Raw genomic sequence first — 10,701 nt, 5'->3', positions numbered from 1 at the left:
GTCTAATCCTGGACGCCCACTCACCTGTTCAACCCTCCACACTCTCATCTAGGTTTAAGGGGCGTGTTTGCCTCCCGTCTCCTCTCATTTGTCTTGCATCTACAGCACAGAGCTGCGAGAGACACTGAGCGAATCACAGAGCCATCAGTCAGACGGGGACAGAGCAGGACGGAGGCAGCGAATCAGTCAGGAGGCCAGGGTCAATACCACTGTCTCCAGCTGTCCAACAAAGGCCACCCAGACAACAGAAGTGGTGAGAAATCCAAACGGTTTTAAAGCTCTTAAGTCCAGATTGATTACATGTGGGTGAGCATCACAATAAGAGGGTGAGAGCACTGCTGTTGATGGAAGTAATGCTGGTGTTATTTGAAGTTCAAGGGCTTTAAGAGCCCAGGATTTTAAGCTTGTTTTCACTATAATCCTAACACACACACACACACACACACACAAGTAAACTGCATTTCCAGAAAAGTTAAAGAACTTAAAAATGGGTTTTTACTTGAGACATTATCATAACAAAAGGACCAGAACTGATAACACTGACACAGAAGAAGAATTCGTTTTGCCTTGTCTGCTTATCAGCGGCCGCCACATGGCAGAGGCAGAGTGTTTTGTTGAAACTTTTACGGCGAATCCTGACAAAATCTAAACTGGGTCTTGGTGGACGAGAATTTGAAACACGTTCTCCCATTCTCCATCCTTTCTCTGTTCCAAAACTAAATGTATTTCTTTAACAAAATCAAGTGGGAAAAAGACAAGGAAATATCTAAACAACAAGAACAAAAATAATTAGCTGGATTTGAGGTTTGGATTTTAAAGTGTTTATCTATTTTATTTTACTTTCTTCTACGAAGGTACGTTCTGCAGTCGTTTATGGGACGGACTTCTTTGCTGGGCCAAGACACCAGCGGGGACATTTCTAACACAAATCTGTCCAGATCCTCATGGACTGAACACAACTGGTACGAACGTTTTCTCATGGTTTGTTTGTTTTCGAAACTGAAATCTGACAAGATTAAAAACTGTAATCGTTTGACAGATCTACGTAGTTATTTGAAAAACTGTGCTTCCTCCAAATCTGCCTATCTTGCTGAACAAATGAAATGAAATAGGAGAAAAAATGTCCCCTCTGTGGGTTAAATGAGGAAAATAATAAAATTAAAACCACCTTCAGTTCTTGCCTCGCCGGCCTTTCCCCTCCTCCTACAGCGGCTGCCAATTTGGGAAACGCTGCTTTAATTTAAGAGAATATAAAAAGCTTTTCACTACATGTACTGCAGCTGTTAGACTGGTGTGATGAAGAACAGCAGTGTGATTAGATTTAGGTGATGTAACGTGATGAAGACGAGGGGTAAGAGAGAGGACAGAGCGAACATTATAAAAGTCTTTTTTCTAAAAGCGGGGATTACACCAAAGACAGGGGAAGTTGGAGGGATGGATGAGGAGCGAGAGATCGTAAAGAAGAGAACACTGAGGTGTTTTCATAGGAGAAATCCCATTAGGAATTTCCCCAAAATGCCTTTGACATCAAGAGTCCCCCATGGCTGCTCATTTTAAAAAACGAACGCTGCTGATTTGAGGATTTGGACGAGATGTACGGGTGGAAATGCTGAACATTTGATGAGGTGTTGGAGAAGAGCAGGCAGTCGTGCTACGGCTGCCGTTGTCAGGAATAATGTGATTTTATTTTTAGCCCAGTCATGGATCTCAAGTACATGTGGTTTGGAACTCAAGATATATTTTTTTTAAGTTCAAGTTTTCCAGAAAATTATTCACTTTTTTTTCAGTTAAATGTTTAATACTGTGAGCCAGCCTCGATTAATCACTGTTGTCCTGCAAAGCTACTATTCTGGGCTGGATGAATGGGTGTGGACCCTGCCAACATACGGAGTTACTGGACACTAACGCGGATGCGGCCAATGAGTGTCAAGATTCTTTTAGAAATCCAATCCAATAAACAAACGTTGAAGGTTAAACATTGGTGGATTACTGAAATAAGCTAATGACTCGTTCCTTGTACATTTCCTTTACAGAAAAAGTGACAAAATATTGTGACAAATCAGGTAACTGGGTTGAGACCGGCTCCACCTGTCGGGCCGAGTCGCGGGACAAATTAGAGGTAAATGGAAATCATGAATTGTTGTTTAAAAACTAATGAAGCCTTGGCCTCGTTACTGCCTCCACCTGCTTTCTATTAAACATGGTTTTCTTTTCCACCTCAGGAGAGTGAACATTTCTTAAAGGGCGCGACGGAAGAGCATTTTACAGAGGGCGCTGACGTCGACAGAGTTGTACTGGAGAATGAAAAGAAGTGCATGGAGAAAATGAAGCGAGACCCTCAATACAGTAGACCTGGTATTCATTCATATTAAATCATTACACAGGTGTGAGATCTGCTATGATTTATGGTTGGAGGAGATGCTTGGAGACTTGGAGATAAAGTTAGAGAGGACAGGTTGAGATGAAGTTGCCTTAGAGAAGATTTGAAGATGTGTTAAAGATGATATGGGGATCATTGGGGTAAAAGCAGAGGAGTCAGGGGACAGGGAGAGATGGAGTCAGATGATCCACTGTGGAGACACCAGAAGGGAACTTTCATAAGAGGAAGAATATGTTTTCAACATGTGTCTGTGTTGTCTGTCATTCTAGGTCTGTACTGCAGCCGTATGTGGGACGGCTGGCTGTGCTGGGACGACACACCGGCGGGTACCATCACTTCCCAAAACTGCCCCGGTTATTTTGAGGATGTAGAGCCCACGGGTGAGCAGCGAGAGTTTGATTTTCTCACCCTGACATTATAACGTTACCTCAAATCCTCTGTTGAGTGAAACTCTATCTCATAATTATCCTTTCCAGAGAAAGTAACTAAGTACTGCGGCGAGGACGGCCAGTGGTTTCACCATCCAGAGAGCAACGGGATTTGGACCAACTACACACTTTGTGCAACTTCTTCTGAGAAGAGACATGGAGTAATTTTATCCTTTTATTTCTGATGTAACTGTGGTTCTGCTTACAGGACTATTACATACAAATTTAAAATTTAAATTTGTTAAAATGAGACACCTTACTTCACTCAATAGGATCTTAAACTAAATACAGAGTGTCACCTTAATAAAAAACCCAGAAAATCATCTCCACTTTGGTCAAAATCTGATCCGCCCCGCTTTTCTACTTTCTTCAATTCCCACCGTCTTCTTTGCGTTAACAATGAAAATGTACAAAGTAGAAAAAGCACAGGGATGGTTGAGAACAAAGAAAGCGTGCCTCTGTAATGAATGCAAAGCAGTGAACCAAAGATGCACAAAGGATTGGATTTAAGATCCGCAGCACAGTTGTAATCTAAAGAACAAAAACCACGCTGTAAAGACGGACGAGAAAGTTCTGTGTTGACGGTTGATGGTGTTACGAGTCTGCGAAAGACGTGGAGATTCAGTCATGACTGAAGATTCTCACAGAGAAGGAACAAATGTACATTTACAAGGAAGAGCCAGAAACGACAGATTTGGACTGCAGCCATATGTTAGATACAGAAAGAGAGAATAACTGTCCATTACTGTCCAGTACAATCTGGTGGTTTAAACTATAAACATTCTACATTTAAATACACTCAGTGGCCCATCTCAGAGGCCCAGCTCAGTGGCCCAGCTCAGTGGCCCAGCCCAGTGTCCCAGCTCTAGCCCAGTGGCCCAGCCCAGTGGCCCAGCCCAGTGGCCCAGCCCAGTGGCCCAGCCCAGTGGCCCAGCCCAGTGGCCCAGCCCAAACTGATGCCTCGGTGTGATTAAAGCAGTGGAGAGTGAGGTAATCTCACCACAGCAGAGATCAGCGAGGATCAGCAGTTTTGTTGTGGGAAGATGGTGAAGGATCAATACGTGCTCATTTCATCACATGCAGCACATTAGCACCCGCTGCCTTTTCACTCTGGAGATTCAAACCCACAAATGAGTCCTTCATCTGCTCTGTGGACATACTGTACATTTAGTGGACACCTGTCCTACAGTGTTTAGCCCTAGTTGCATCAACAACACTACTTAACGCTCTCAGTCTAAATAGGGTATAATATCTTATATATGTTGTTTTTTCCACAGAAAACAAAAATGCTGGAGAGTGAATACAATTGCTCTGTAAAAATAACTCGAGAGCCGCCTGTTAACAGATCTGGTACAGTAATCCTCTTTTTATATATATATATATATATATCTTAAGATTTTAAACAAAATACTTGTGTGGTTGATTCAATTTGTTATAAAGACCTGTCAGCGTCTGATTTATTGTCGGTGCCCAGGTCTGTACTGCAGCCGTAGCTGGGACGGTCAGTTGTGCTGGGACGACACGCCGGCTGGAACGTACGCTTCACAGAACTGCCCCGGGTATTTGTTCGACCTGAACACCACAGGTGAAGCAGGTGAAGTCTTCTCCTCTGAATACTGTTGGAGAAAGTTGTGTTTTTTATTTCCTTTATTTTTCATTATATAGAAAAGGCAACCAGGTACTGCGGTGAGGACGGACAGTGGTATCGCCATCCGGAGACCAATAAGACCTGGACTAACTTCACCCTCTGTGCTGCCAACAACAAGATGAAGGTTATAAATTATTTACAGAATGTCAAATACGTAGAATACAGTACTCTGGAATGAGGCTTTGCAACTAAGCATTAGTGCTGATGGGTTTCTCACATCTTAAAGGCACAATAGGTGGTGCTAATAATAAATATTCTTAAGCTGCAATAATACACCTGTGGTACCAGGGCTAAAAAGTCAGAGTATTTTTAAAAAATCCAAATATTTTTTCTTGGACCTCGATTAGTGTTTTTTTCTATAAAAATTTACACACACTCACACTCACACTCACAGCATTTAGTAGTGGTTTCTTTATTGGCCCACAATGCTTTTGGACACGACAATACTCAAAGTAATTAGCTAAATGAAGTACTCAGCACAGGACCGGCTGCTGTATCTGTGCACGGCTTAATATATTTTGATAAGAAATAGAATGAAAATGAATAAGACAGTTCCCACGGTCTCATTAGCATACTGATTTTGTCGTATTAATGATACGATCGCTGCTCATTCTCTGAACCTGGCTGATAGACTGTGTCCGTGTGGGTCTGTGTGTGTCTTTGTGTGTGGGTATCACTAAAATGAAGGCAGCTGCCCAGCTCTCAGGTGACATCCAGGTTCAGCTGGCTGATGAGGCCACGGTCAGCCCCACGGTCAACCCAGAAGAACAGGAAATGGTGAGAAAGAAAATCCTGGACAGCCAGTACAAATGCTTCGAGAAAATGAATCGAGATACACCTTATAATAAGTCAGGTATTGATACTGCCTTATATATGTAAAAATAATACCCAGATTTGACTATCCTTGGGTTTAATGTCGTATTTAACGTTCCAGGGCTGTACTGCAGTCGGAACTGGGACGGCTGGCTCTGCTGGGACGACACCGCAGCCGGAACCTACACGTCTCAAAACTGCCCCAATTATTTTCCGGACTTCGACCCCACGGGTGAGCATGACCGTCTGACCCTAATGAATCCACTCCTGCTTTTAAAGACCTTGAAGCATCAAATATTAACTGCTTGGAGGATGAATTATTCAGCAGCTCTAATGGAGCTTGGTTACATGGATGACTGACTGGACAGATTTGACGCTTTATTGACTCTCACACCTATTGGTCACTTGCAGAAAAGGCCATTAAGTACTGTGGGGACGACGGCCAGTGGTTTCGCCACCCAGATACCAACAGGACCTGGTCTAACTACACACTCTGCATCGAAAACACAAACTCAAAACTGCAGGTAACAAGTATTCGTATCAGTTCTAGTAGTAGTAACAGTAGTAGAGCTACTGCAGGGTGGACACAGCTTGGTGGTTCAGCTGTTCTGTCTTTGCTCTGGACTCTGCTGACATTTGGACCGTCGGCCGACGGGAGAACAGTTGAAGGTTCTGGCACAGCAGTGGGAAAACATAAAACTTTACAACGTGAGCTTCCAGATGGAATCACATTTGACTGATTTAGTAAAACAGACACGGGAAGAACTGTTGGCCAACGCGTGGTAATACGGCAGAAGATAATAATGGAGGTCCACTGGCCAATCAGGAACAGTTAAGGCCTGAGTCCACTAAACACAGTCATTATTAAAGCTGCACAGGTGGAGAATACAGTAGGTAATGTCCTGAATATCAAAGGGACACAGAAAGTTTTAGAAGAAATGTTAAAGAATATTATATTAGAAAAGTGGTCAAATGGAACAGGAAGTGTCAAAGCTTAAACCAAATTTGAGTGAAACCTGAATGAAAATAGTTTCGATCTATTGTCATTTGATTTTCTTTCTACACCGAAACGGAAAGTACTTCATTTCAGTCCTTGACCGAGGTGAAGAAGCAGGAAAGAAGGAAAAAAAAAAAAAGGATTTTCAGATGGAAATAGAACTCGGAGAAGGAAGTGGAGGATGTGTATGGAAGTAGCTTCACATCCATAAACAGAGACTTTTTACAATGTGTTCCTTTTGTCATCAGTCAGTGTGATTCAACAGAAGACAAAACCCAGTGAGAGGAGTAGAACTCCACCACAGAAGCTTGGTGACATCATCAAGCTTTTCTTTATCAGATACAGTATTTTCCTCTAAACTCTCTAAACATTCTCTATATTCTCTAAACCACTTCACTGACATTCTGATCCAATAACAACAATGTTCGACTCCATTTAACCTCATAAAAAGTCATAAAAAGCGACTTTCAAAATTCTGGTGTACTTACTGTTCAGACTTGTTCTTCAGACTGTGCTTTGACTCCACGGCTGGCCCTGAGATCAGTCAGTTTCATCTGTGTGTACAGTCCAAACAATTCCTTTTCTTTGGTTCCATCCAGGTGAAAACTGAAAATAAATCATAGTTTATTGTAAAACAAACATAAAACAAAATGGCTAATGTCAAACACAACATTTAAAAAACCCATTAAAATGATGATTTAACCCATGTACATTTTGATAAACAAACTTACATCGTGGTTGTTAGTACGGCTGAAGACTGAGATGAGATGAACTCCCAGTTGCACACCATGTTTGTCAAACAAATGTTGTGACCAAACAGGAAGTGACCTATCAGGAAGTCAACAGGAAGGGGTTGACCTTTTCCACAGTTAGGTCATTCATTGTTGATCGTATTGAAACAAAATATGAAATAGTTCAACATTATAACATTACCAGAGGAGATTACATGGAGAACTGTCCAAAAAGGAACACTGTGGTTCCCAAAGTGGGGGCGCAGCCCCTCTATTTCAATGGAAAACCACAAAACCACAAGTACAGTAGGAGACGGCAGCAGGGTCCAGTTCCAGTCCCTTTTTATGTCAAATGTACTTTTACCCTTTTTCAAGAGTACTACAAAGCTGAAGTGATCCTGATGATAGATTTTATTATTCATCTGCCTGTTTGAATGAAGGAAGCTGATAACAGTAATTAGCTGATTATGCTAACAACCCCAATTCTTTCTTTTTTTTTTTCAGTCGGCCTACATCCTGTTTTACATGGCAATTGTGGGACATGCTTTGTCCATAGCGTCGCTGCTCATCTCTCTGGCGATCTTCTTCTACTTCAGGTAAGGACTGAAATCTTCAGCTCTGATCTGGAAGAATCAGAGTTAAAAAGTGTGGAGTTTTACAGTGTTTCAACTCTTCACGCTGGAGGTTTTCAATGGAGTAAAATAAAGTATAATTGTTATTAACATTTCACAGTCTGTGAGGGAAAAGGAAATATATACAGAGAACATACAAAACTACACTCCAAAACATGTCTGTACAGAGAATGAATAAATCTATCTGATCATACTCATTCCTATTATTATTTATTTAAAAAAAAAAAGAAAAAAAAAAAGCAATACCTTGAGGCCATGTTATTCTAGGTCATTGATTACTGTGATTTCAGGCTATGGTAAAAAAAAAACAACAAAAAACAACATGACATTTAGCCAAATAAGAGTGCATTGGCAATTGTTTTGTGTTAAAAATGCACAGATTTTTCCTTTATTCGTCATATTGACTGTATCCACAGCACAGCATAATATGGTCATAAAAATGATGAACAAAAAGGAATAATTCGGGGTCTTTTTGCACCGTCCTCAGCAGAACCGACGGACTCACAGATGGTGTTTCACTGAAGCCTTTTAATTACTCATCACGGTCAGCACTCGCACGGTCGCAGTTTTTATTTTGCCGTCAGCAAAATCAGTTCATTTTTTCCCGTCTACATTGGGGCTGTAGCCACGTTGAGGGAAAGTGTTTGCGTGTGAACAAGTTTCTTTAATGATTTTTCACATTTCTGTCGAACATGTTTGTTGACTCATCAACGGCCGGCGCTCTGCTGCTTTAAGAGGTCGCAGTACGTTGTACTACAATCACACGGTATTAAATTATCACTGCTGACTCTAATTAAAAGTTACAGCTATCTGTGCTGCACGTCAGCGGCAAACGAATTCCATTAACCTGCAATAACTCTCCAGCTTTGCTAAGCGTGGCTAACGCACGTCTGAAAGTTCACCAGTTTAATGCCGCCTTAGTTTTGTTCTCAATTTCAGGGATATTTGGGAATTAGAGCTGCAGAGCTGTGACGTCCGCCGAAAGTTTAATTAAAAGAAAAGTCGAGGTTTTAAATCCAGCTGGTATGAAGTACTAATACACAGTGAGCAGGCTGAGACCAGTACTTTTTACTGAAAATACATGGCATATTCTGTTGTACACATGCTGCACCTGTTTGAGTGTCATTTCTTTTTCACTCTCAGGATTCCTGACTGAAGTCTGTAACTTTCTCACTGCTCCTGCTTCAAAGTCCATACAGGAAATCAATGTCTTCAGCTCCTGGGGAACGCAGGGAATGCTCATTCACTGCAGCCTCGTTTGGAAATCTGTGTCCCTGAGGCAAATTTAAAGAAATGATTTAAAACAGCAGCCACAAATAGGTGATGGAGGTATTGACCCAGGGCTGCGTTGTAAAATTGATGACTTGGTTTATGATCCTGGGTGTCAAGGTGTGAGCAGGTTTTAAAGTTATGCAAACTTTGGTTTTCTGATGGAAAGACTTCTAATCTTGACTGGATCAAATAAACCAAAAAAAAAAAAAAAAGAATAATGAAAAAGTTATAGTTTTTATAAGTTGTATAATTGTCAAGCCTCCTTTGATTTAACAAAGTAAAGTTAAAAAAAATTAAAGTTAAAATTATTTTCCCTTGCTTTATCCAGTTTTACTTAATTAAGCGCCCCCCACTTTGGGAACATCTGCCCCCAAAAAAGGAAACTATCCCTTTAAGAACTGACCTCCTGACGTCACCTTGTTATCAGATTAAAAACTCATCAAATTAGGAAAGGGCTGTTGAAGTTACATTTAGAAACTGAGAAAAGAGCATTTTAATATTCAACACAAAAATTTAGCATCAGTCTGGTTTTATATCTATTAAAGGGACAATACGGTTTTTTTTTAAACCCTGAAATAAACCCTAGAGGGAGAAGTTATGAAGAATCTGCAACAATATTTGGATGAGTTACTCTGTCGGCCTCGTGTTCCTCACCGCAGTAGTAAAAGTTGATGTAGTGACGGCTGCTGACCTCCTAAACGCAGCTGTTATCCAGAGGAGATGTTGAAGCAGACCCTCCTTGGTTTGCTGCAAACTTTTATACAAGCTTATAAATCCTGAGGCCATGTCGAGGGCAGGTGCCTTAATTCACCCTCCTACCCCCACCCCCACCCCCCCCGACCTCCTGAGAATGAAGCTCCTACAGTAACACAGCAGTTCAACTTTCTCAATTAATCAGGATAATATCCTAACAAATTACAATCTCAGTAAAACAACCAAACTGCTGGCTAGGAAAGGCTTTCTTTCCTTTCTTTTTTCTTTAAAGCCCGCCATGGCTTATTTATAGCCTGAATATGTAAAATATTGGAGGCTTAATTCCTCATAAGACCCAGATGTGCAACTCACAGCGGTATGTGTTGGTGGACAGCTGCAATCAGTTATTTATGACTCGGCATCAACTCTGTCAAGATTCCCAGATAAAAATACTCCATGGAAAAACAGGAGTTGGTAGAATGTCTGTAAAGAGCGGTGACAGAACAGACGGCGTCGGCCAAAAGGTCCGACCTGCTCCTTGACATCTTCTTTTAGATATTTCCATACCAGCTCTCAGCAGCTCCTGCGTCTTTCTCTTATACTTGTGATTTTTTTTTTTCTTAGTTTGAGCGATGAGACAGTAAGTCTGCTTGTATGTTGTTGTTGTTTTTTTTTTCTCCTTCCTTGGGTTGAGGAAACGGAGCTCCTTCCCGTTGTTTTTTCACGAGCCTCGAGGGTTTTGAGATAAAAAAAGACAACACTGGCCACGAGCGGCAAATGGAAACGGCTTCTTAAACTGGAGACGTGTTTATAGGAGGCAGTATTCTGTTAAACACACTGACTCTGAGGTTTAATTCAACCCATAAACTCTCTTCAGTTTAACACTAAATAAAACCACAGCTGCACAGATTCAAACATTATCACGCATTAGCCACTGGAAGTGAATGACTTCCAATGATTCCTGATTTTCATAGTTGGTTTCACTTTGTGAAACTGTCAAGATTTTCATGGCGCTAATAATTCTGGGTTGGTGGTCACGGTAATGAAGACGAGGCTTGGTCTTGCTTTTACTGTTAGCGTTTCATGGCAATCCATCTCGTAGATTGG

The 10,701-nt window shown here is 41.3% G+C and overlaps 2 protein-coding genes across 2 annotated transcripts in view; one reads left to right on the top strand and one right to left on the bottom strand.

Moving 5' to 3' along the window:
• The window catches only part of gngt1 (guanine nucleotide binding protein (G protein), gamma transducing activity polypeptide 1), a 39,919-nt gene extending 32,443 nt beyond the window's left edge, over positions 1 to 7,476 (bottom strand). The window contains exons 1-2 of the mRNA XM_008331320.3: positions 6,998 to 7,476; positions 6,755 to 6,872 (exon numbers count right to left, since the gene is read on the bottom strand). The gene's annotated coding sequence lies outside the window, so the exon portion shown is untranslated. The remainder of the gene's footprint in view (positions 1 to 6,754; positions 6,873 to 6,997) is intronic.
• calcr (calcitonin receptor) overlaps positions 1 to 10,701 on the top strand; it is a 36,867-nt gene that overhangs the window by 8,694 nt on the left and 17,472 nt on the right. Inside the window, exons 3-15 of the mRNA XM_008331318.3 lie at positions 106 to 253; positions 855 to 962; positions 2,034 to 2,119; positions 2,223 to 2,355; positions 2,650 to 2,760; positions 2,857 to 2,969; positions 4,086 to 4,158; positions 4,283 to 4,393; positions 4,474 to 4,580; positions 5,144 to 5,309; positions 5,391 to 5,501; positions 5,681 to 5,793; positions 7,502 to 7,593. Coding sequence (XP_008329540.1) covers positions 106 to 253; positions 855 to 962; positions 2,034 to 2,119; positions 2,223 to 2,355; positions 2,650 to 2,760; positions 2,857 to 2,969; positions 4,086 to 4,158; positions 4,283 to 4,393; positions 4,474 to 4,580; positions 5,144 to 5,309; positions 5,391 to 5,501; positions 5,681 to 5,793; positions 7,502 to 7,593 — 1,472 coding nt within the window. The remainder of the gene's footprint in view (positions 1 to 105; positions 254 to 854; positions 963 to 2,033; positions 2,120 to 2,222; positions 2,356 to 2,649; positions 2,761 to 2,856; positions 2,970 to 4,085; positions 4,159 to 4,282; positions 4,394 to 4,473; positions 4,581 to 5,143; positions 5,310 to 5,390; positions 5,502 to 5,680; positions 5,794 to 7,501; positions 7,594 to 10,701) is intronic.

This window comes from Cynoglossus semilaevis, chromosome 18 (assembly GCF_000523025.1).
Source record: "Cynoglossus semilaevis isolate Cse_v1.0 chromosome 18, Cse_v1.0, whole genome shotgun sequence".
Lineage (NCBI taxonomy): Eukaryota > Metazoa > Chordata > Actinopteri > Pleuronectiformes > Cynoglossidae > Cynoglossus > Cynoglossus semilaevis.
Note: the sequence above shows the minus strand (reverse complement) of the source record. Positions and strands in the feature narration are given on the sequence as shown.